This window comes from Tachypleus tridentatus, chromosome 10, assembly GCF_004210375.1.
Source record: "Tachypleus tridentatus isolate NWPU-2018 chromosome 10, ASM421037v1, whole genome shotgun sequence".
NCBI classification, from domain to species: Eukaryota; Metazoa; Arthropoda; class Merostomata; order Xiphosura; family Limulidae; genus Tachypleus; species Tachypleus tridentatus.
In genome coordinates, this window is record NC_134834.1 from 103,482,591 (window position 1) to 103,510,097 (window position 27,507).

Genomic DNA, 27,507 nt, shown 5'->3' on the forward strand with positions numbered 1-27,507 from the left:
ATAACTTGAAGAAATAAAACGTTTTTGTTATCTTTACTTAAACTGAAATTTCCATTATTCTTCTATGTGAAGAATCCAAATGAACTTGTGATAAAGACAATTACACCCATGTTGTAAGAGGTAGGTATTTTATTGAAAATAAAGTCATCTCCAGACTGAACTTAAGATGATAAAACATGTTTGGATTGAAAATGGAATGATGGTGATAAAACAGAGCAATTAATATTAGGAGGAAAGAATTAGAAAATTTTCAGATGGCTATAAATAAGGGGGCAGAAAAATATAATATATGGTGAAAAGATACAGGAATATAATATAATATAAGATAAGATAAGATAAGATAAGATACAGGAATATAATATAATATAAGATAAGATAAGATAAGATAAGATAAGATAAGATAAGATACAGGAATATAAGAGAGAAATTAAAATAACAAGACCCAAAATTCATAACACGATTATAAAAATGAAACCTAAAACATAATTAACTATGTCATATGGAATGGGAGAACCTATCTGGCAGGTATCAGTTACAACTGCTGTTGCGTGAGTTGTGACAGTAACTGTTAGGCTTTTCTGTACTACTCAGACTACACCATTATCTTTGAAGTTATGGGCATAGCAAGCCATTTAATGAAGCTGAATCGAGATAACTGTTAGGCCTTTCTGTACTACTCAGACTACACCATTATCTTTGAAGTTATGGGCATAGCAAGCCATTTAATGAAGCTGAATCGAGATAACTGTTAGGCCTTTCTGTACTACTCAGACTACACCATTATCTTTGAAGTTATGGGCATAGCAAGCCATTTAATGAAGCTGAATCGAGATAACTGTTAGGCCTTTCTGTACTACTCAGACTACACCATTATCTTTGAAGTTATGGGCATAGCAAGCCATTTAATGAAGCTGAATCGAGATAACTGTTAGGCCTTTCTGTACTACTCAGACTACACCATTATCTTTGAAGTTATGGGCATAGCAAGCCATTTAATGAAGCTGAATCGAGATAACTGTTAGGCCTTTCTGTACTACTCAGACTACACCATTATCTTTGAAGTTATGGGCATAGCAAGCCATTTAATGAAGCTGAATCGAGATAACTGTTAGGCCTTTCTGTACTACTCAGACTACACCATTATCTTTGAAGTTATGGGCATAGCAAGCCATTTAATGAAGCTGAATCGAGATAACTGTTAGGCCTTTCTGTACTACTCAGACTACACCATTATCTTTGAAGTTATGGGCATAGCAAGCCATTTAATGAAGCTGAATCGAGATAACTGTTAGGCCTTTCTGTACTACTCAGACTACACCATTATCTTTGAAGTTATGGGCATAGCAAGCCATTTAATGAAGCTGAATCGAGATAACTGTTAGGCCTTTCTATACTACTCAGACTACACCATTATCTTTGAAGTTATGGGCATAGCAAGCCATTTAATGAAGCTGAATCGAGAAACCAAAAGCTGTGACAGAAATGTATAGTTTGAAATAATTTTAGGGATAGAGTAAAGAGAAAATGCGAGACCCTAGTCGAGCTTGCTGTACTCTTGAACGGATTTCCCCAGATGTCTTGTCTGGATATTCCACGTGATATGATTCATTGGCACCATGACATAGATGCCATAATGGATGAGGAGGATATTCAAATTATATATCAGTATAGTAGGAGTCAAACTGTAGGAGAAGCTGCTCAGATAGAACTGAGTTGCCCGGCACGCCCGAGTGGTTAAGATGCTTGACTCGTAATCTGAGGGTCGCGGGTTCGAATCCCCGTTGCATCTAATATGATCGATTTTCCAGTCGTGGGGGCGTTATAATGTGACGGTCAATCGCACTATTCGTTGGTAAAAGAGTAGCCCAAGAGTTGGCGGCGGATGGTGATAACTAGCTGCCTTTCCTCTAGTCTTACACTGCTAAATTAGGGACGGCTAGCGCAGATAGTCCTCTTGTAGCTTTACGCGAATTCAGAAACAAATAAGCAACTGAGTAAAAGAACAATTCAGGAATTACGTGATTATCAGATGAAAGAGTGTAAGAACATCGGATCTTTCTTATACAGATCTATAAAATCTCAACGAGTTAATTAGATAACTGTTAACTAAAAATGGAAGAAGTAAGCTGTATGAAAGAACTATTTCATTTGCAGTTTAAAAGGATATATTACCACAGACAGAAGGCAAAAATGTTTAGAAATTAAAACTATATCTAAAGGATTTGTTTGTTTGTTTGTTTTTGAATCTCGCACAAAGCTACTCGAGGACTATCTGTGCTAGCCGTCCCTAATTTAACAGTGTAAGACTAGAGGGAAAGCAGCTAGTCATCACCATCCACTGCCAACTCTTGGGATACTCTTTTATCAACGAATAGTGGGATTGATCACAATTTATAACGTCCCTACAGCTGAAAGGGGAGCATGTTTGGTATGACGGAGATTCGAACCCGCGACCCTCAGATTACGAGTCTCACGCCTTAACACGCTTGGCCATGCCGGGCCGTATCCAAAGGATGACAAGAAAAACGGAAACTGCTACAAGTATGGATCATCCAAGACTGTTATTAATAAGCTGTTGATAACAATAGATAATCCAAGACTTATTAATAAGCTGTTATAACAATAGATAATCCAAGACTGTTATTAATAAGCTGTTGATAACAATAGATAATCCAAGACTGTTATTAATAAGCTGTTATAACAATAGATAATCCAAGACTGTTATTAATAAGCTGTTATAACAATAGATAATCCAAGACTGTTATTAATAAGCTGTTATAACAATAGATAATCCAAGACTGTTATTAATAAGCTGTTATAACAATAGATAATCCAAGACTGTTATTAATAAGCTGTTGATAACAATAGATAATCCAAGACTGTTATTAATAAGCTGTTATAACAATAGATAATCCAAGACTGTTATTAATAAGCTGTTGATAACAATAGATAATCCAAGACTGTTATTAATAAGCTGTTATAACAATAGATAATCCAAGACTGTTATTAATAAGCTGTTATAACAATAGATAATCCAAGACTGTTATTAATAAGCTGTTATAACAATAGATAATCCAAGACTTATTAATAAGCTGTTGATAACAATAGATAATCCAAGACTTATTAATAAGCCGTTATAACAATAGATAATCCAAGACTGTTATTAATAAGCTGTTGATAACAATAGATAATCCAAGACTTATTAATAAGCTGTTGATAACAATAGATAATCCAAGACTTATTAATAAGCCGTTATAACAATAGATAATCCAAGACTGTTATTAATAAGCCGTTATAACAATAGATAATCCAAGACTGTTATTAATGAGCCGTTAAAAGAATAGATAATCCAAGACTTATTAGTAAGCTGTTGATAACAATAGATAATCCAAGACTTATTAATAAGCCGTTATAACAATAGATAATCCAAGACTGTTATTAATAAGCCGTTATAACAATAGATAATCCAAACTTATTAATAAGCTGTTGATAACAATAGATAATCCAAGACTGTTATTAATAAGCCGTTATAACAATAGATAATCCAAGACTGTTATTAATAAGCTGTTATAACAATAGATAATCCAAGACTGTTATTAATAAGCTGTTATAACAATAGATAATCCAAGACTGTTATTAATAAGCTGTTATAACAATAGATAATCCAAGACTGTTATTAATAAGCTGTTATAACAATAGATAATCCAAGACTGTTATTAATAAGCTGTTATAACAATAGATAATCCAAGACTGTTATTAATAAGCTGTTGATAACAATAGATAATCCAAGACTGTTATTAATAAGCTGTTGATAACAATAGATAATCCAAGACTTATTAATAAGCTGTTGATAACAATAGATAATCCAAGAGTTATTAATAAGCTGTTGATAACAATAGATAATCCAATACTGTTATTAATAAGCCGTTATAACAATAGATAATCCAAACTTATTAATAAGCTGTTGATAACAATAGATAATCCAAGACTGTTATTAATAAGCCGTTATAACAATAGATAATCCAAGACTGTTATTAATAAGCTGTTATAACAATAGATAATCCAAGACTTATTAATAAGCTGTTATAACAATAGATAATCCAAGACTCTTATTAATAAGCTGTTGATAACAATAGATAATCCAAGAATGTTATTAATAAGCTGTTATAACAATAGATAATCCAAGAATGTTATTAATAAGCTGTTATAACAATAGATAATCCAAGAATGTTATTAATAAGCTGTTATAACAATAGATAATCCAAGACTGTTATTAATAAGCTGTTATAACAATAGATAATCCAAGACTGTTATTAATAAGCTGTTATAACAATAGATAATCCAAGACTGTTATTAATAAGCTGTTATAACAATAGATAATCCAAGACTGTTATTAATAAGCTGTTATAACAAAAGATAATCCAAGACTGTTATTAATAAGCTGTTATAACAATAGATAATCCAAGACTGTTATTAATAAGGTGTTGATAACAATAGATAATCCAAGACTGTTATTAATAAGCTGTTGATAACAATAGATAATCCAAGACTGTTATTAATAAGCTGTTGATAACAATAGATAATCCAAGACTGTTATTAATAAGCTGTTGATAACAATAGATAATCCAAGACTGTTATTAATAAGCTGTTGATAACAATAGATAATCCAAGACTGTTATTAATAAGCTGTTGATAACAATAGATAATCCAAGACTGTTATTAATAAGCTGTTATAACAATAGATAATCCAAGACTGTTATTAATAAGGTGTTGATAACAATAGATAATCCAAGAATGTTATTAATAAGCTGTTGATAACAATAGATAATCCAAGACTGTTATTAATAAGCTGTTATAACAATAGATAATCCAAGACTGTTATTAATAAGCTGTTGATAACAATAGATAATCCAAGACTGTTATTAATAAGCTGTTGATAACAATAGATAATCCAAGACTGTTATTAATAAGCTGTTATAACAATAGATAATCCAAGACTGTTATTAATAAGCTGTTGATAACAATAGATAATCCAAGACTGTTATTAATAAGCTGTTGATAACAAATCAAAGAGACAATATTTTGAGAAGATGAATACTATGCCTCCTATAACTGAGATAAGAAGTGCAGTATTAAAAGAAACTAGTCAACAAGTCAAAAGAAACTAGTCAACAAGTGAAAAGAAACTAGTCTACAAGTCAAAAGAAACTAGTCAACAAGTCAAAAGAAACTAGTCAACAAGTCAAAAGAAACTAGTCTACAAGTCAAAATGGTCGTTGATGAGGAGTCCTGGAACATGTTGACTGATACCGGTTCTGAACTTATCATTGTCCAAAATTATATGGTGATAAATGCTGGGAAATTACTTCCAAAAATGAATCAAGAAAATAGGTTGATATGAAGAGTAAACGGTCATAATAATCCACAAAGAGGAATGTTGGAAGCCATCTTTTATCTTATGATGTATGGATAATTTATGTTTGGAAAGAGTGCATTCTGGCTATTGATTTCTTACGTAAACACAGATGTGAGGTTAGACGTGCTTTAAATAGTTTCACTGCCTATAACCGAGAAATCATTATGCATTACTCAACAATCAAAGCACCGAAGTGTGGTTCTCTGATAACAAGAAGAAAGAAAGCTTAGTGTGGTAAGTGCAGGTTGACCAACCCATGGTCATCCACCATGACCATTCATAAAATACTTTAACAAATGTCAATCAACTTGCTAAACATTCAGTTATTACTGCCAAGATCATTACGAAAGTGTCATTGTGCGTAATTTAGCCAGTATTTCTGTTAGTTAGTTCAGAGCTGCGAGTTCTGAGTTCGAGTTCCGTCGTACGAAGACAGATATGAAATTAGCAAGAACCCAAAATTTTTGCTTATATGTGGTTTATTTGTGAAATTAGGCCTCTCGGTGAACGATGGTGAGGCTAACTGTGGAAAGTGAAGTTGATGAAGCATTTCTGTTATTATCAAGTGGACTGGACAATCCATTATCATTTTTAAAGAATAATTCGAAATAAACTTGACAATAACAGAAACCATTGCAACATTATTTTCTTTTTCTCGAATAATTTGAACATTTACCTTAACAATGTGAAATGCCTGGAAAAAATCATAGATTTACCTCCGAAGATCAGATAATGAAATACAAAAACATCTTTAAGAAGCACTTACCAAAACTGCAGTGTAGTCAAAGAAACCTGTTTCACACAAAATGGCTACTAGTACCATCATTCCAAACAATAAACATAAGGTCTCTACATCTAGCCACGACATTACTTTCTCCAGTGAAGGTCGCTGTACATATAGAAAGAAAACAATTAAAGTATCTACACCTGGAAAACTGCTGTACACATGAAAGAAAAAAAAAATCTCTACCACTTGGGATGGGGCATATACCGAAGATCAGTAATCAAATACAAACACGAATAATTCATAAAAATTATATGAATTTAATGAATACATACGGATCTTTTCCTGAATACTTTGCCAGGTTATATTTAATGTCGTAAAACAGCAGACGATAACATCTAAATATTCTTATTTTACGAAACAAACTTTTAAAAACTGAAACAAACAAAATTTGAACAAATGATACCGTTTCAGCACTTTTATTTTTCAATAACAAAGTTTTAGAACAATAATATATTTCTAAAGTAGGCTAACAGATATTATAACTGTTCACTGTTCTTTATTAACATCAGTGGAAGCGATCAGGATGGGAGTTTTGCCTATGATGCTAAACGGGGATGGAACATTCAGGTAGAGTTTGCCTCGTAGTGATAGGATATGGAATTTTTTCTCATGGTTCTTCCAATAATATAGAGGGTTGCCATTTTCAGGATTGAAAGGGCAATTGAAGAAGGCGATGACCTCTGTATCTTCTGAAGGAGAGATGGCTGATTTCTTGGAGGTAGTAAAGAAACTAAATAACTTACTTCTTTTGTAAGATGGATTTACAGAGCTCTTTTGGTTCCATGGTTGTAGGATTATTTATTAAGGAAACTTTCCTGAGCTCATTATACTGGAGAATTTGATTTGATCCATAGACCATTGGTCTGGTGAAACATCAGTCAAGTTTAAATCCAATGTTACAGCTAAGCAGAAGGCTCTTTGTTGCTCATACTGAGTCAGTCGGGCATGCAAAGATAAGATTAAAATCATATGTGGATGATGTCAATCTCAGTCATCAGCCTGCAAACACATGGTACTACATAACTGGAGGTAACAATGTTCTGACCCTTGGGGTGAAATCTGTTGCCTCTTCAAAAGGTGTCAGTATTTGCACCAAATCTTTAAGGACAGTCCGATCATGAAGAGTAAAGTTCGATGTACCAGTATCTGGGTTATCCAACTTTTTCTGGTGAATCTTTAGTAAAGATTTAATCATCTTAATATCTGAGTTCCATCGTGCAACTTGCATTGATTTTCGAATATAAGACACGATGACTGATGATCTGGAAATTATTTTCTGCAGTGGTCCTTTTTTTTTATCATGCCATTCATAACCAGATGCTGTAGTGCGTGGCAATAGCAGAAGTCATGTTCAGGAAGATATTCGGATAAATATCTGCTGAATTAGATTCATCCAAAAGTCCATCTTCTGAGTCAGTATCTGAAGATGAGTTCACATCATTTCTCACACTAGGTAATGATTGTGGTTCAAATCTGGACAAACAGAAGGCCGTGATCATGTTAAATGTGTTATCACGTGTCACATATGACACATTGATGTTGATGTTTCATCATATTGAATTGCAAAGTTATCAGACGTTTGGTGACCCTCGAAACACCGACTTGCCTGTTTGCATATACTTTCTATACTATTCCAGATATCTACAGTGACGTTCATGTTGGATACAAGTTATAGTAGAGAGATGACATATGGCAAAACAAACAAGGTCTCTACATATGGCGACGATACGACCTTTTTCAGTGAAGGTCGTTGTATGTCCCAAAAAATAGAAAAAAAAGTGTTTGCTGAAGTACTTACGCGCTTATAACAACGAGATGTGCATATTTTGTTCAACAAATTATTTTGAACAATTAAAATTTCAGACGCTTAGTTATCTCAATACAAGGCTAACCCTGATCCTAAAATACACATTATTCTGATTTCTTTGTTTTTACGTAACACTTTGGCGTATTAAGCTAAGCATTTTTCTAACTGTGAATGTAAATAACGTATACTCGTCTAATTATAAAATATTCTCATGTCCATATATCATGTATTTGGAATCAAAAGACGTATTCTATTACTATTTATACCTTAAACACAACTTCTATTTGCTACATTTTCCAGGACCGAAACTTTTTGTGTGTTTTCTTATAGCAAAGCATCATTGGGGTATCTGCTGAGCCCACCGAAGGGAATCGAACCCCTGATTTTAGCGTTGTAAATCCGTAGACTTACTTCTACACTAGCGGGGAGCGAAACTGTTTGTTTGTTCATTATATAATTTTCACAAACAACTATAGAAGGGTTATTTGCTCATGACTGTACCTAATTTTGAACAAACAGACTACACAATTTTTAGCTAGTCAACAGCACTCCCGCCAGCTTTTGCTATATTGAATAATGAGATTTGACTATTACACTTACAATGCAACCAAGGAAAGGGGTGTTTTTACGAAAATGAGACGCAAACCATGCATCCTCTGATTCACAGATCATGTTCGTTAACTGCTAAGCACCATTGCAAATTGTTGGAAAGCCAAAGTTTGGAGAAGGGTGACTGTCCAACTCAAAATTTGTGTAGCTTAATAATTCTAAAGAGACATCCAGTTTCTAAAGTACTTGTATCCATAACGATATATTATCTATTCCCTTTTGGCATCTAGTGGTTGGCATATCAAATCGTATGATTAGATTATCTAACTCGTAAAGTTCAAGTCCTTTACAAAACGCATTATGTGGCGAAGAGTGACAATATTTTAAAACAAGAAACATTGAGTTATGACAATAAATAAAGTGAATAAAAGATATCTGTGTTTTATGTGTCATGTTATTAGCAACTGTTAGTAATCCAGTACAGCAAAGTATCAGATAATGTACATACCTGTGAGGCCTAGTTTTACTAACATGTAACCAAAACCGTTTGTCGAGGACATTCATCTTCTCATCACAGAACTGGTTCTGAACAACAGCTCATAACCTTTCTTTATGATATAATTGTTTCAAACGGTAAAAACATTTTTTACGAACAAATTTCTTCCCTGTTTGTTTTACGAGGAACGTGAATTGTCCACCATCTGACTTTTTCATGCTGTGCCAAACGCATGCGATTAACTATTCTATATTTTTGTTGTTTGTTTTGGAATTTCGCACAAAGCTACTCGAGGGCTAACTGCACTACCCGTCCTTAATTTAGCAGTGTAAGACTAGAGGGGAAAGGCAGCTAGTCATCACCACCCACCGCCAACTCTTGGGCTACTCTTTTACCAACGAATAGTGGGATTGACCGTCACATTATAACGCCCCCAACGGCTGGAAGGGCGAGCATGTTTGGCGCGACGGGGATGCGAACCCGCGACAAGACTAGAGGAAAGGCAGCTAGTCATCACCACCCACCGCAACTCTTGGGCTAATCTTTTACCAACGAATAGTGGGATTGACCGTCACATTATAACGCCCACAAGGCTGAAAGGGCGAGTATGTTTGGTGCGACCGGGATTCGAACCCGCGACCCTCGGATTACGAGTCGAACGCCTCAACCCACCTGGCCATGCCGGGCCTTATTTTTGTTGATTCAAACAGTAGATAAAACCCAAACACTGGTTAAGGATATCTCTACTACGACATACTCTTTGTCGTTATAAGAACAGGAAAGAATGACAATTACCAAAACATCCTATAAACTTACATCTTGAATTAAGGCAAGACAAGCGATAGCAACTGTTGCTCCTATCATAGCCGCTAGGGTTCGATGTACCATCTATTTAAAAAAAGGGACTCGTTAATATGATACTTGTATAGTTTGCTTTTGTTACGATACAATTAATTGAATAAAAAACAATCATAAAAACTGTTTCATAAATGTATCTTACATAGTGAGTACATGTAGGAAAATTGGTAAGAAACAGAAAACACTTAACATTAAATTAAATTAAAACGTATGTTTTATAAGTAAGTGTTATAATATTCTTTTTCAATTTAATTTTATTAACAGTATAACAATGTAACCAATACTGTTAATAAAATTAAAAGGAAAAAGACTAGAACAGCATTAACTTACAAAACACACACACACACGCATATATGTATATACATATTAAATTAACAAAATGAATAGACAATTTAAACCATAATTATTTATTATTGCAAACACAAATATATTTGACTACATGTTTTCAGTCACATTTGTTCATGCAGTTAACATATAGCAAGATTTATGTTCGCAATAATAAATAATTAGGCCTTAAATGGTGTGTTACTTGAATTAATTAAACAACCACAAAATATATGAGTAAACAATTATATAGGTATATTTATTTTTATTACTTTTAATCATTATTATGTACCTTTTATTATTAGAACTGTTTTGTATTGTTAGCTTATTATATGGATTTAACTCTAAGCTATGCCCCCCTACGCTGACTGAACCTCGTAAGCTGTTGTTAGGATTATGGCCGAAAATATCGCTAAAAGCAAGGGTATCTAAAATATGAATCAATGAATTCTTATCATCACAAATAATAACACTTATTAAATTAGCTATGTTTATTTCTCGGTTAAATTCAGTTCAGATCTATTTAGGTAATGTCTTTGACCAAAACTTTACGCAAATTACTAAAAACCTCAGTTAGAGATATTTTGACATTACTTTTAGATTAGTTGGTATTTGTTAATATTTTCATTGTCTGTAAAAGAAATATGCATTGCTCAAATCTACTGATTGTGAGAAAAGATTCCTTTAGATTAATCGAAATATTACTTTTTCAGTACAAACAGTATTTTAAATTTTAGGCTTAATCTTTCACTCATACTCACTTCGAAAATGATAAGAATATATAATCCAATAAGTACAGCTGCTGCCATGAATATTCCGTCTGTAGAGAGTTCGGTGAACGAGGACACACTCACTGACATCGAAACGTCATTTTTTTTCATTAGTACTAATCATTAGTTGATATTTATGACTATAGAGGGAAAATACAAAGGAAAGTTTTTATTTTACAGCTTCTTAAGTGATGATTACTTGAAAACAATTCATGAAAAATCTTAAAAGAAAACGGAGGAACTGGAAAAAAACAAAACCACCTGAATTTGGTTTGCTAGTTCAAACAACTACTGTTTCAAGACAAAATAAAGTTTTAAAAACTAGAAGAAAGAGGGTAAAACAATACGAACTCATCTGATAAATTCTCTTGAGCAAATGTAAAAGTGTGCTCCACGAGACTGGATCCGACTTCTGGTCCATATTCGACTGGAGCAATTGGTGCAATCCATGTGGGTTGCAGAGGCTGTAATGAAAGTGTGATAAACATACCAATGAACAACACGATTAATTTAACCAAAAATACTCTAATGAAATAACATGTTAATGCGTGTGACTTATAGCAAAGCTACATTAAGCTAATCACTAAGTCCACTGTTCTACATTTATAGAATTACTGCTGTCCCACGGGGGGACAAATATTAATTAATAACATGACAAAGTCAATAAAACATGCTCTAATGAAATAACAAGGTAGAGTACAAATATTAATGAATAACACGACTCCTTTTGTCTATAGTTTTTTATAGAAAAGCGGCTATCTATTGTACCTACTGAGAGACACTGAATCCTTGATTTTAGCAATGTAAATCAAAAGACTTACCTCTGTCCCACGTGGTGTTTATGAAACATACCAAGATGAAATCATAAAATATTAGGTTGTCCAGAAATAAATGTCATTTTTGAACTGCGAAGTTTGGAAAAGTATAAACCAGTGTTGTAAAATATGCTTTTAAAAAAGCAAACACGATTTGTTTCAACACATCTTTGCTAGTGTGTAACTATGCTGTTTATGCCGTTGCTATAGAAATCAGAATTTCTATGATCAATGAACTCCTTGAAAGCTTCTTCTGCAGCTGTCTGGTTTTGAAAGCGTTTATTGTTCAAAAAGTTGTCAAGGTACTCGAAAAATGAAAATTTATAGAAGAAAGGTCTGGGGAATAAGAAGGATAAGGCAGAACCTCGATTCCCAGTTCTTTTAATCTTTGGAGCGTCATCCTTGACAGGTCTCATAACGTCGATTTTGTTGATCTTCAGTCAACTCATGCAGAACTCACTTATCCAAATTGTTCATCTTTTCAATCGCACTCAGGTGGTTGGCAATGCTTGATTTGTTTCTGTCTAGTTTCTTTTTTGCAAGCTCATGTACTGTTCTGTGAGGGTCTGTCTCAACTGCTTCATTTAACGTGTTTTCATCTGAAGATGGGTTCCTTCCTTGACCTCCGTGGTCTTCAAGACTTTCATCTCCATGTCTAAACAACACTGAACTGTAAGTTCAGTAACAGATCCACGGTGGAATGCCTGACTCATGTTCCGTGTAGTTTCGATAGCTTTTCGTCCAAGTTTGAAGTCGTAGAGCAAAATCAGACGAAAGTCCTTTTTGTCCATGCTGCCTTAGGGGTTGCGAAACTTACTCTAAGTAAAATTTAAGCAGCAGACAATTAAGACATCTTGTAAGCGAGAACGCGAACGATAAGTTACTCAATATTCAGCTTCGAAATGTCATCGTGAGAATTCCGACATTTATTTCTGGACAACCTAATATGATAAAACATTTTAATGAATAAAACGATAAATTCATTAAAAGATGCTATAATGAAACAAGTAACATATACATATTATTAAAGTATAAAACTTAATTTTCTCTAAAATATTTGTTATTGCAAATAAGCCTGATGTAGTAGAGTCGTTAGCTGTTCTGGCTGTGGATTTACTGGTCCAAGGCTCGAAACACGCTGCCATTGAACATGCTTCACACTTCTAGCTATTGGCACGTTATAAAGGTAACAGTCAATAAAGTTGTTCAATTAAAAAAAACAACGCCAATGTGGTAGAGGGCGCTGCTGACTAGCTAACATTGCCGTGGTCGTTATTCCTAAGAGGTATCTAATTGGGCTGTATAACCCACATGTTTGTGTTCGGGTTGAAAAATTCAAATGCGTTAATGACGAGATATAACAAAGTCTGAGAAGTTAAAACGTTTGAATTCATAATATTTATTAATTGGCTACTATTTCTCTATAAGAATGCAATTAAGTTTATAAAATTACAACGCTACAAGTAGGGGTTCAATTTCCCTCGGTGGACACAGCAAATAGGCCAAAGTGGCTTTGCTCTAAAACAAACAATAAAAATTCCATAAAAATATATTATTTTATTTTTAAAGAAGTAACATCGCACTAATGGGATGCAAAACCTTACGTTATTTAGCACGGTGACGAACTATGACCGAAATGCTGAATATTAAAAATTGTCATATTAACAAAAAAGCAGTTAAAAGCGTGTCCCTAAAATTCGTTTCTCAAGCATGACCAAAACATTATGTAAATTCATCAACTCCTTATGTAGTTACAAAATCAACACGTTGTAACCGTGTATCTTGAGTTTAGTTGGTCATTTCACGAACCATGAAGTTGGAGGTTTGATATTTTCTTCTGAGGCTTCACGTTGGTTAAACGGCCAGTTCAGAGATCTGATGATTAATGCTTAGGCAGATCCATCTGTGTTTTACTAACCACAATGTGTGTGTGGGGAATCAGCAAGGTATGGCTCCTTTTAACCGAATAAAGCTTTTTTATCGGTGTTACAGTCACACAGCTGAAAGTGTGAAGCGTTTTGGCGCATCGCGGATCGAACCTTGATCTTCCAATTCGCAGCCAGGAATTTTATCCACTAAGCCAGTTCCGGCCATAATTATTGAAGAATTTCATTAATTCATGTTGTTATAGAATTTTGTTTAAAGTATTACAAGGAGTGACAAAGCAAATCCTAATTATAGAACAACAAAATGAACTGCTTACTATTTTAGTTTCGTTTTGTGTTAAGTGAACTATTGTGAAAAAGACATCAACGTTGGAGATACTTGAAAACTGGTCTGGTAGAAACGGCCCTCTGGCGTGAATACGAAGAACTGGAAAGAATGGGTCGAGTTCTTGGGACAAACTTAGATCTGGTGGTATAAATTAAGTAGTGCTTGTTGTCATATGAACATGGTATAAATTAAGTAGTGCTTGTTGTCATATGAATATGGTATAAATTAAGTAGTGCTTGTTGTCATATGAACGTGGTATAAATTAAGTAGTGCTTGTTGTCATATGAATATGGTATAAATTAAGTAGTGCTTGTTGTCATATGAACATGGTATAAATTAAGTAGTGCTTGTTGACATATGAACATGGTATAAATTAAGTAGTGCTTGTTGTCATATGAACATGGTATAAATTAAGTAGTGCTTGTTGTCATATGAACATGGTATAAATTAAGTAGTGCTTGTTGTCATATGAACATGGTATAAATTAAGTAGTGCTTGTTGACATATGAATATGGTAACAAATTAAGTAGTACTTGTTGTCATATGAATATGGTAACAAATTAAGTAGTGCTTGTTGACATATGAATATGGTAACAAATTAAGTAGTGGTTGTTGTCATATGAATATGGCGTACTGTTCTCTTCACAGTTTTTGTCAACAATAGGATTTTAATACTTTTCAAAGTTTCTAAAGAAACAAAAGTATCTGATTATCATTATGTGTATAATTTTTATATGTTGATGAAAATACAGTTATAGTGTAGAATGAATTAGATCCCTTTCAGAGCTAAGCCTTGTTAAACTTCATTATCTCTTCAACTTGGAGTAAATTAAAAGTATAAGTTGAACAAACAAATCATGAATTAACCAGTATATAGAATATGTAGAATCAAACACTGACTTTAGTTTAAAATAATCTTATTCGTGAGCTTTCGCTCTTCTTATGACAGCCTCCATCGGGTAACAACGTACAGAACAATAGTGAAACACTAACACATACATAAATGAATTTGTATTGCGTAAAATATGTTTAAGGCGGAATCGCACGGGACCAAGTACAATTTCCAGCTTAAACAGGTTTTCGGGCTTAGACAGTGAACGTGTATTTCCCTAATTATATATAATATTTGAGCGGAACGTTACACTTGCTTGACTCAAGGGAAGTAAGACGTTTGTGAATAAAGTTATTACACTGCTTATGTTATATTTATTAGAATAAGAATAAAAATAGACATTCAAAATATACATAAGTATACAAATTTTAATCAAATTTATTTGAAGAAAGTGTCCAATTTCAACTGTTTCGTTTTTTAATGAGCCTTTTCATGAAGTTCATTTCCCCCCCTTCATTTTGCATACAATTTGATAGAATTAATATAACTTAACACTTGTGATGAAGTAGGAATTTCTATTTCCTCACTATCTTTTCCATTTTGTTCATCTTCTGAATCTCTCACACTGTTACCATCTTGAGATTCTATTATAGATTTTAAATCAGTTTCTGTTAAAACATTCTTGTCAACGTTCACAAAACTTTCCGCGTTCACAGAATCATCTGTATCAGTCTTCTCAGAGTTTGGATTTCACTAGAATCGTCATAACAAACAACTTCTCCACAATATCCGCCATTATCAAGAATAAATCCACAGTTTCGAAACCAATTTATTGCATATTCATTTTTTACGTATTTGACTGAATGATTTAAAAATGCAATTGTATCTAACATGTCAATTTTCATGGTCATTTCAGATGCCCTCTTACAGTTGTCCATGTTTTTAATAATATGCTTCAGTTTTCTGTATTTCAATTTTATACACTATATAATTATATTATTTAGCGGCTCTAGAACTAATGTTGTACATGGAGGTAGAAAGACTAAATGAACATTTGAAAGTTGAACTTTTGGGTGACAAGTTGCATTATCTAGGAAAACTAGAATATTCCTATTTTCTTATTCCATTCTTTTGTTTAATTTGTTTAAAAAATTACTCGAATATAACGCTTGTCAAACACGCTTTATTATTCGCTTTCCATTCCACAGGAAGTTGATTCTTCCTTAAATTTTTGAAACAGTACGGATTTTAACTTTTACCTATTATCCATGGTTTCTTACTGTGAGAAAATGTTCGAGAATTTATTAATATTTAGAGAAATTGTTAATTAAACATAATTTATTAATATTTAATGAAATTATTAATTAAATAAGAAATTAATATCTAATCAAAAACATCTTCCCGCCTTACTCACGTTCTAACCCTACTAGTTGATAAATGAGGTAGGTGAAAGATAGTTTTCTGTCCGCGTTACGCAGGTTCCGTCATATAGAGGGCATTTTGTAAGAGGAATCTTAAGATAATGCAGTAAAATTTTGACATTTCCGCCTTAGACAGTTTTGACTGTATTTTCTTACCCGATGAAGGTTCCGATGACGATTAGAAACAATAGGTATTTAGAACTTATAAATAAATAACTTTATCATGTACTTGAAGTATATCTGAGACCCGTACGCAAAATATTTGAAAGAGGGTTTCTAACTTACGATAAAAGCCAACACGTATTGTGCAAAGTATGCTAATGTTAAGGATTTGTTTGTTTTTTAAATTTCGCGCAAAGCTACTCGAGAGTTATCTGCGCTAGCTGTCCCTAATTTAGTAGTGTAAAACTAGAGGAAAGGCAGCTAGTTATCACCATCCGCCGCCAACTCTTGGGCTACTCTTTTTACCAACGAATAGTGCGATTGATCGTCACATTATAACGCCCTCACGGCTGAAAGGGCAAGCATGTTTTGTGCGACCGGGATTCGAACCCGCGACCCTCGGATTACGAGTCGAACGTTTTAACCCACCTGGCCAAATGTTAAGGAAGTCTGTGCACATGCCACACAGAAAATTTGTAACAACGTTTTGTTCTATGAGTTTAAATAGGCAAGCAGTTTTCACGAAACAATTGCATGGCTGTTTACGTAAAATCTACAACATCCAATACAAAGTCAACACATCATGACTGTGTTATAACACTGTATGAGAAGCTAGACATAAATTAACATAAATATTTGTGTTTTATTATAATAAAGTACTGTACTATCTACATTGAGAATAGTTATTACTTGTTAAGTAGCTGGAATACCCGAACCTATGGACTGAAGTTATGTAAGTTCATGATTATTGAAAGGTTATCTTACAGTGTGGATAGTTGCTACCCTTATATGTAATTGTGAAAAAAATGTTCATCAAAACTGCAAAACGAAAACTGAAAACGCGTATCTCTGCATGGACCCAACAAACTTTCATGCCAAATTTGGTGAAGATTCATCAACAGGGAGCGAAATAGTGGTAAAAAATGCGAAAATGCCCACAAAAGCTGCAGAACTAAAAAACTTATAGGTACCCCCGCATGGGCCTAATGGACCTCCATACCAATTTTGGTGTATGTGCATCCGAACCATGCAAACATTTTACATCGATATATAACAAACAGTACTATTATAGTTTATCATTGGTTATCGCATACATACACGTACCTGTATGCATAACTAAAATAACATATTCCATTCTTCTATGATGCTTTTCCATAAATAACTTACACACATTTTTAATGATAGCAGTGTCATAATGATTACGTATTAGAGCTAAAGCACTCAGTCTTTCTTCGGTTTTTGTACATCTCAGAATGTATGAACGTGAACTTTGTGGCTGTATTTTTTCACATCACAAAAACAGGAGATTCTGTCGCTCTACCATTCCCCTGGGTTTACCTGAAGCCTAACTTATCTCTTGTCAAGGTAATAATATTAAAATTTTGACTAAACGGTCATTAAATCGTTTTTTATATTGTTTTTTCTTTTCACCAAGTTCTTCTCGATTGTTAGTAAAGAAGGAGAAAGCAAAGTCCAGTCCACTTATCAGTCGCGTTTAACGATAACAATAGTATCTGACTGCCATACTGTCATTTAACGGTCACCAAGCTCTAGGCCTAACTTAATAATTCCACTTCTTAGTTCTCTCGCACCTATGGGACACGTATTTTTATCTATTAGTCGAAATACAGAAGCAATATTTACCTAATATAATTGACTAATTCTTTGAAGTTAAACACATTAATCCACTCTAGATTAAAAAAATCACCCAATGACATCAAACACATTGAAACATCTATTTTACATTAGCCATTTCTTATGGTATAAGTGGGCGTTCAATAACCCACTCTAAGATAACTCACTTTTTTATGTTTCAACGTTTTTCAATCTTTTCAGGTTCTTTTAAACTATCAGTTGAAAGTACTTCAACAAGCAGTCCAGTTAATGAAACAAAATTGGTTTAATTTTCCTTTTAATATATCTATAAACTTAAATCACTTTTTAAGTGTCGTAAGGTGCTAAGCCTACGTTTAAAATAACTTTATACCTCTCTGTTAGGACTAATATACAATCAATTCATGTGTACAAAGTCATGCGATAACTCTTATCTCAACTAACTTTTCTTTGTATCTCAACTCTACACTAACTTAACATTTCACGGGACGTCGGTTGTAAAAATTACCTTTGTTCTAAATATTTTTCTAAATATAACACAAAACTCAAACTATTTTTTAAACTTTCGAGAAGGTTTTGGTGGGTATGCTCAACGTATTACGTTAAACATCTTTTAATAGATCGTTAGAGCATCGAATGGAATAGTATCCTATACCTTTGACATTCAATATTCTTTAACAAGAGCAAGGGCATAAACAATTTCAGGAAACCACATGGGTTTTACCAGTACTGAGCAGTTGCATTATTAGATAATGTTTTTGCGCTGTTATCCTTTGTTCTCCATTTCCTGCAAATTATCCAGTGAAAATAATTCAAAGTCCAGTCCATGCTATCTGTAACGAGGTAGATTATCTATTCCTTCTACGTTTCTACACTTGTTGTAGGCTTACATTACAACCGAAATTAACTAGTGCAACACAAATAAACTAGCACGATAAAAAGTAAATTGATAAGCGCAACAAAAATCATATCCAAGTATTTTCATAAAAATACACTGATTGGTTCAGCTATCTAATTTTAAAAACTCTCTCGTCAACTATCTTTCAATTAACTCGTATTTATAAGCTAGTTTCAAATGTGAGAGAAAAATTATGTCCACTTAGAATTTTCTATGCATTATACGCCCTCGGCACGGCATGGCAAGGTTGTTAAGGCACTCGACTCGTAATCCGAGGATGTCGGGTTCGAATCCTCGTCACACCAAACATGCTCGCCCTTTCAACCGTGGGAGCGTTATAATGTGACGGTCTATCCCACTGTTCTTTGGTAAAAGAGTAGTCCAAGAGTTGGTGGCGGATGGTGATGACTAACTGTCTTTCCTCTAGTCTTACACTGCTAAATCAGAGACGGCTAGCGCAGATAGTCCTCGTGTAGCTTTGCGCGAAATTCAAAACAAACCAATTCTACGCCCTTTAGCTAACAAACAAATTGCAACATTAAAAATACAGTTTACAAAATCATTATTATATCTAAGACCACAAAACGTATCCCATAAAACATGTTACTTTATGTTTGTTTGTTTGTTTTGGAATTTCGCACAAAGCTACTCGAGGTCTATCTGTGCTAGCCGTCCCTAATTTTGCAGTGTAAGATTAGAGGGAAGGCAGCTAGTCATCACCACCCACCGCCAACTCTTGGGCTACTCTTTTACCAACGAATAGTGGGATTGACCGTCACATTATACGCCCCCACGGCTGGGAGGGCGAGCATGTTTAGCGCGAAGCGGTTACTTTATTTAATAAAAGTCACATTATAGTTTCTCTTTTTTGAACTAACATTCTAATTTTATGGAAGGTTATTATCAGACATCCACGGACAAGGGTTTAAAGTACAGATAGAAGTTTAATTTTTCTTTAATGGTTGATGGAAAACCAGAAAATTATATGTTTGTGAAGTGAATAGGTACGTTTTGTTTTAATTGTTCAACAGTGGCACTGATGATACCTAAGTCGGATAAATATTTCAACATAAAGGTACTAAAGCAAATCAAATATCTTGGATATATTAGTCATCTGGCCTGAAAAGATGTTACAACAAACTAAAACGGGCTGTAAAATATGCCAAGATAAAGAAAAGTACGTCTCTATTGCGCATGCCAAGCGTCTAACATTTGAAATCACGTCTCTATTGCGCATGACAAGCGTCCAACAGTGGAAACAACGTTTCCAATTCAGAAAATTATCCGACTTCGTGATCAGTATTTGTAAAAAATAAACATTCTATTGGTTTTCTAGAACACATTTCTTAACTTTTACAATCATATAAAAATACCTATATAAGGACCCTACAATAAGGAAGTAACGAAGAGGCAACTGTTAAAGTATATTTACACGACTGTGTTATTAGACGTGTTGTAAGGCTAAAAAAGGATACAAAACGGATCATTTTCTTGGACTGCGACATTGAACCACGTTTCTTCTCGCTCCGCTATAAAACTAAGGGCGACCTAAAAATACACAATATATTTTCAAAATATATAGAATTGCGTTTTAATCTATTTTCTGTTAACTTCACTAAATAGTAGCAAACGGTTGTGAGTGCAGTATTCTAATTTAATAATATATTTGAAGTTTTAAAAATACAGTTGAATATAAATAGAACCCCCTCTTTTTAAGCTAAATCTTTATTTAGAAACACTTGTTTCATTGCAACTCAAGTTCACTAAGGGTATAATAGGAATCATGTATTCAGGAAAATTTGGACATGGGCAATGTGCTTAAAAAAACTGTCGCAGGTGGTTCAGTGCGTTTTATATCATTCTAAATTAGTATATCAAGTATATCCCTTGTAACGGATTTGATATTAGTCATTTTATCTGACTTGTGTGTATATATACATATATATAAAGAACTTACAACAGTGAAAATAATAAATGCTGAAAGCACCGCAATCTTCACGTAATTGAGGATAGCTACCCAGCGTGACTTCTTTTCGTCTTCATCATCTGATTCTTCTTCTTGTGGACTAGTGGGTTCCTCATTATAATCATCTCTAGAACAGCGGAATAAAAAACGTTATCCATCTTTGAACACATCACACCGTTAACGGACGTTAAGGCTTAACTGAATACTTGACAAAGAATATTACTTTTTATAAATTACATTTTGTAACATAAACCTTTAAAATTCAAAATGAAACTAAAACAAACGTTTTCAGTTCATAGAAAGCTGTCCTTGTTACCATTAGAAGTGTATCTTCAACCGTACAACTAATTATTAACTTTATTTATTAGGTTGAATATCTGACTGCAATCAGGATGTGTAAGAATATGAAGCACAGATGTGATTTGTCTAATAGAGGGCGGTGGTGTTGGGTATAACGACCTTTTCTGTTTCTGGCTTTGGCTACGCTTTATTAACTCATTTGACTGTTTTTATTTACTAATACATTAAAACGAAGCAAACATTTAATGACATCACATTTTGATTATCTATGAAGTAGACTGAAGTTTTATCTATAAATACATTTACATTGAGTTAAAAAGTAAAACCCAGATATATCATAACCGTCTGTTGTCGACATATTTGTTAAGGCCAATGAATGTTTTGGTGATATTCGGTAAAACCATTTTTTAAAACTTTCTACGATGATAAATAGTACATACGTTTTTCACCTCGTTTCTATGAATTCAGAGAAAATAAACTTTTATTATAACCTTAAAAACTTTTGAACTTTTCGTGGAAATTAGTACCAAACTTTACTTCTATACTCACGTGGTATCGTAAGCATGACGTCGACGTTGTTGGGGGCTACCATTGAGAAGAGGCGTTCTTTCGTCACACGTCGTCTCATGCTGGGTCTTATTAGTTAAAGTGTGTAAAAAACTGGGCCTAACGACGGGCATGGTGCTTGAAACATCGGTGTCCGTTGTTACGCGTCCAGCCTCATAACCACGATGCGTAGCAGTGGCAGGGTCTCTACAGAACAGATATAAACCTCTTACTTCAAGCAAGCGTTTATTTACTGGCAGTCTTGGAGATAAGATTGACTGATAAGTCGGGATTTCTATCGGCACTGATTGCTTTCTTCGCTGCCGTTTTCTTCTAGAGGCCATTTTTTAGGTCGTAATAAATTAATATATCCAATAAGGACAAAATAATGGGAATTACATATTTGCCATAAACTAAAAGCGAGATATCTTGTAAGTAACAGTAAGTAAAGTCAAGTAGTGCTAAACCTAATTCTAATAATTTGTTCCTCATCAACTGCACCGTCACCATTAGTGTACGATCTCTCAATTGGCTGGGAACTTGAAAAAACTGACGATGAATAGCGCACGAGTTCCAAAAGTCTCCATCCTTAACCTTTAAACTTTGACGTCGAGTCTAGAAAACGCCGTCAACATGGTTTCTGGTTACAAGATCCGACGCTCACTTGTGCTTGACGGGAAGTCACTTTCATTTCTTATCTAAGTCTTCCAGATTATAGAAACATTACAAATCAGTCGTATGAACAAAAGGAAGATGAGAAAATCTTTTAAGAACCAGATAAATCTATTCCTAAACTTATTACATTTGTACATAAATATTTGTTATATACTCTTCTGGGATTCAGCCAGTCACGTGCACAAGATTTATAGCATACTCAGCTGCCTGTAACTACAAGTACGCGAATACAAATACTAGAAGACTAATTTCGAGTTAGTCAATATATATATATATAGATAATGATTTATATCAAATAAATCTATATTTTTGTAACACAGAAACTCTCACTTCTAAGATCGTATCTTATTTATGTAACCAATTTTTAGGATAGTTCTCTATATCATACAAAATCATATATTGTTTCATATAACTAGTTTTCAGGATAGTTTTCCACATCATAAAAAATCATATCTTTTTCACGTAACAATTTTTCAGGAAAGTTTCCTATATCATACAAAATCGTATCTTTTTTTTTATATGACCAGTTTTCAGTGCAGTTTTCCATATTATACAAAATTGCATCTTGTTTCATATAACCAGTTTTCAGGATAGTTTCTTACATCAGACAAAATCGTATGTTCTTTCATGTGACCAGATTTCAGTATAATTTCAAATATTACACAAAACTGCATCTTGTTTTATGTAACCAGTTTCCTACATCAGACAAAATCGTATGTTCTTTCATGTAACCAGATTTCAGTATAGTTTCCCATATTATACAAAATCGTATCTTGTTTCATGCAACCAGTTTTCTGGATAGTTCCATTTGTCAGACAAAATCGTATCTCGTTTCATATAACCAGTTTTCTGGATAGTTCCATTTGTCAGACAAAATCGTATCTTGTTTCATATAACCAGTTTTCTGGATAGTTCCATTTGTCAGACAAAATCGTATCTTGTTTCATATAACCAGTTTTCTGGATAGTTCCATTTGTCAGACAAAATCGTATCTTGTTTCATATAACCAGTTTTCTGGATAGTTCCATTTGTCAGACAAAATCGTATCTTGTTTCATATAACCAGTTTTCTGGATAGTTCCATTTGTCAGACAAAATCGTATCTTGTTTCATATAACCAGTTTTCTGGATAGTTCCATTTGTCAGACAAAATCGTATCTTGTTTCATATAACCAGTTTTCTGGATAGTTCCATTTGTCAGACAAAATCGTATCTTGTTTCATATAACCAGTTTTCTGGATAGTTCCATTTGTCAGACAAAATCGTATCTTGTTTCATATAACCAGTTTTCTGGATAGTTCCATTTGTCAGACAAAATCGAATCTTGTTTCATATAACCAGTTTTCTGGATAGTTCCATTTGCCAGACAAAATCGTATCTTGTTTCATGCAACCAGTTTTCTGGATAGTTCCATTTGTCAGACAAAATCGTATCTTGTTTCATGCAACCAGTTTTCTGGATAGTTCCATTTGTCAGACAAAATCGTATCTTTTTTCATGTAACTATATTTTAGGATAGTTTTCAACATCTTAAAAAATTGTATCGTTTTCGTGTAGCAATTTTTCACGATACTTACCTATATCAGACAAAATCGTATCTTTTTTCATGTAAGCAGTTTTCAGGATAGCTTCCTTCATCAGACAAAATCGTATATTCTTTCATGTGATCAGATTTCAGTATAGTTTCCCATATTATACAAAATTGCATCTTGTTTCATATAACCAGTTTTCAGTATAGTTTTCCACATCGTAAAAAATCGTATTTTTTCACGTAACAGTTTTTCAGGATAGTTTCCTATATCAGACAAAATCGTATCTTATTTCATGTAACCAGTTTTCGATATAGTTTCCCATATCATACAAAACTGCATCTTGTTTCATGTAACATCTTTTCAGGATAGTTTCCTACATCAGACAAAATCGTATATTCTTTCATGTGGCCAGGTTTCAGGATAGTTCTCTCTATTAGACATGTTTCGAGTGCATCAGTATAGAGAAAATATACTTCTCAGGTAATAACTGTAATTTTAAGATTTCTTAGAGTGTAATCTATAATAATAATAAAGGGTGTGTGTCTGTGACCGCCATAGCTCCAAAAGTAAAAACCCAGAAACCTAAAATTCTGCACCCATACTAAGTGAATCCTGAGGGTGTGCACCTGGGCATTATTACTTACCTTATCCACATGCGTGCACATCTTTTTAATGAGGCACGTAAGCGAAAAATCTCATATAAAAGAAATGGGTCTTTATATAACAACTTGTAATATATATAAAAGCCAGTGTGTTTTGGTATTGATGCGTTTCAACAATAACTTTTATATCACGTCGCTTAGCAACAAAAATATGACCTAATAGTGTTGTTAGTTTACGTAATGAAAGTTGAAAAAAATGTGTTGATTTGTTAATTTAGAGTCTCCGTTGATTAAATTCAGACGCGACTTACGTTTAAAATATAGCCAAATTATTATTCTCATGATAAAGTTTATGAATTTAGCTCTTGGCTGGTTTATCTCATACTATGTGTTTACTCTAGTCTTATTTATTAATATATTTAAATCATACCAATATTCAATACACTTACAAGGTTTCACAATACTCTTGCATCCCTCCGTCATAAAAAAATCATAATGTGCAGACACTTAACGAACAATTCTATATGAACAAATACATTGTGGCTTTTATGACTTCACTTATTTCGATAAATCAAGTGTGACTTGAAATGACGCGAAACACAGTGGATTTGAAATAGATTACACAACATGCTGTATAGTGGCATTTATAATTATCTATAATAATTTTTTATTATTGTACCTTTACCACTTTTTGTGTTTCTGAGAAATAAACATATGTTAAAATATTTTTGACTGTTGTTATAATAGGTTCAAAATAATAACATTAACACAGTCTTATAGAATGTATTAACGAACCTAATAAGTCAAACGAAACCAGATACTTTGCTAGTACTAAATAAATTTTTAAACGTCCAGTTAGTGTTTTAGATCAAACCCTTGCCTATAGACCAGGGGTCACCAAATTACGGTCCGCGGGTCGGATACGGCCCTCGAGGTCATTTTGTCCGGCCCGCCAGCAGCTAGCCGCTTGGAAATAAAAAGTGACATTTCATCAAATGTCCGATTGTCATAAAAAACTAAATCACACCGATGGTCGCTTTAAGCTGGCAAACACAAGACGTTATGATGAAAAGAAACAAGGCTGTCACGCGCATTTTTAACCAATAGGAAAATTCTTCTTTCGTCCTTGCTGCGTGTTTATTCATATCGAAGCACGTATCTATTTAGGCATTAGGATTTCGAAAACAAGTACACACTTAACCCTCGTCATATCGACTCCTATTGTGGAGGAATTCCCCGGCCTAGGGTTATCACTTCAGCAAGCTCATTTCTCTTAGTAGTCGGGTTCTGCACTTTTCGTAACTCGTTCTTAGGTAAGTGTCGTGGCAAACGTACGTTTCAATATATTTTGTTTGTGAGTTCTTGGACCACTACAATACTTTTCTCACAGCGTTCTGTGTTTTTCATTTTCAGATCCTGTATTTTTTTCACCCATCGTTATGGCTGCTTTTAAAAGAAGAAAAGTGGTTGTTGTTGTTTTGAATTAAGCACAAAGCTACACAATGGCTATCTGTGCTCTGCCCACCACTGGTATCGAAACCCGGTTTTTAGCGTTGTAAGTCCGCAGACATACCGCTGAGCCACTAGGGGGGGGGCGAATGAAAGTGGACTCTGAATGTCGTGCTTTTAATGAAGAATGGGGAGAAAAGTACTTCTTTGTGAAAACCAGAAAGCTACTTGTGTGATATGCACCGAAAGTGTTGCCGTTTTGAAAGAGTACAATCTTCGGCGTCACTATGTAACAAAACATCTATCAACATATTTGAAATTTTCAGGAAAGTTCCATTCTGAAAAATTTGAATCCATGAAACGTGTTTTTGAATCTCAAAAGAATCTCTTCACGAGAAAGTTTGCTGAAAATGAATCTGTCACTCGTACAAGTTACAAAATAGTGCATAGGATGGCAGAGCGAGGAAAATCTTTAACTGACGGCAACTTCATCAAAGAGTGTATGACGGAAGCAGCAAATGAGCTGTGTACTGAAAAAAACAATTTCTTTGAAAGTATCAGCCTTTGAGCAAATTTGGTTGTACGGAGAGCAGAAGAACTTGGAGAGAACATCGCATTACAGATACGCCAAAAAGCAAGAAACTTCCCATGGTATTTTCTGGCACTGGATGAGTCTACTGATCTTTCGAGTACGTCACAACTTTTCGTGTTCATTCGTGGAGTTAATTTGGACTTTCAGATCACGGAAGAGTTAGCATCAGTTTGCAGCATGCTCGGAAGAACAACTGGAGAAGACATTTTCTTGAAAGTGAATAAAACTTTGCTAGACTATAACCTTCAGTGGAATCAGCTTAGAGGCGTAACAGTTGATGGAGGAAAAAACATGGCTGGAGTAAAGAAGGGTCTCGTGGGGCTGATCAGGAAACAGTTGGAAGATCTTAAACTCCCAAGCGCTCTGTTCATACACTGTATCATACATCAGCAAGCACTCTGTGGAAAAGACTTTCCATTTTTGTGACTTGCCTTATCACACGGCGGTGAGGTGGCTCGGATGCGGTAAAGTATTGTCTCGTTTTTATAAGCTGAGAAGAGAAATAGATATATTTCTTATGGAGAAATACACAGCCGATCCACTTCTGTCGGATCCAACCTGGTTGTCAAAGTTGTCATTTTTGGTTGACATCACATCCCACATGAAGGAATTGAACTTGAAACTTCAGGGGAAGAATGACCTTGTCTGTCATCTCTATAGAATCATTAAAGGATTTCGAAGAAAGCTGTCATTGTTTGAAGCACATTTGGAAAGAAGAAACTTCTCTCATTTTCAGTGTTTCAATGAGTTTCATGCTGGAATCACAGAATATGTCAACTTGGAGTTTCAGAAAAAGATTATTGGTGATTTAAATAAGTGACATTCTCCTTTTTCAGAATCCTTTTGATTGTGTCATTGATGACGTGCCAGTGGAACTTCAGCTG

General features: G+C 34.0%; 1 protein-coding gene across 1 annotated transcript in view; it reads right to left on the reverse strand.

Moving 5' to 3' along the window:
* The window catches only part of LOC143230007 (P protein-like), a gene marked incomplete in the record, with an annotated part of 56,727 nt that extends 31,658 nt beyond the window's left edge, over positions 1 to 25,069 (reverse strand). Inside the window, 10 exon segments of the mRNA XM_076462952.1 lie at positions 6,183 to 6,305; positions 9,872 to 9,943; positions 10,999 to 11,115; positions 11,117 to 11,147; positions 11,359 to 11,471; positions 14,026 to 14,174; positions 20,439 to 20,511; positions 20,921 to 21,056; positions 21,779 to 21,982; positions 25,032 to 25,069. Of these exon segments, the coding sequence (XP_076319067.1) occupies positions 6,183 to 6,305; positions 9,872 to 9,943; positions 10,999 to 11,115; positions 11,117 to 11,147; positions 11,359 to 11,471; positions 14,026 to 14,174; positions 20,439 to 20,511; positions 20,921 to 21,056; positions 21,779 to 21,982; positions 25,032 to 25,054 (1,041 nt within the window).
* Between the last annotated feature and the right edge of the window lie 2,438 nt (positions 25,070 to 27,507).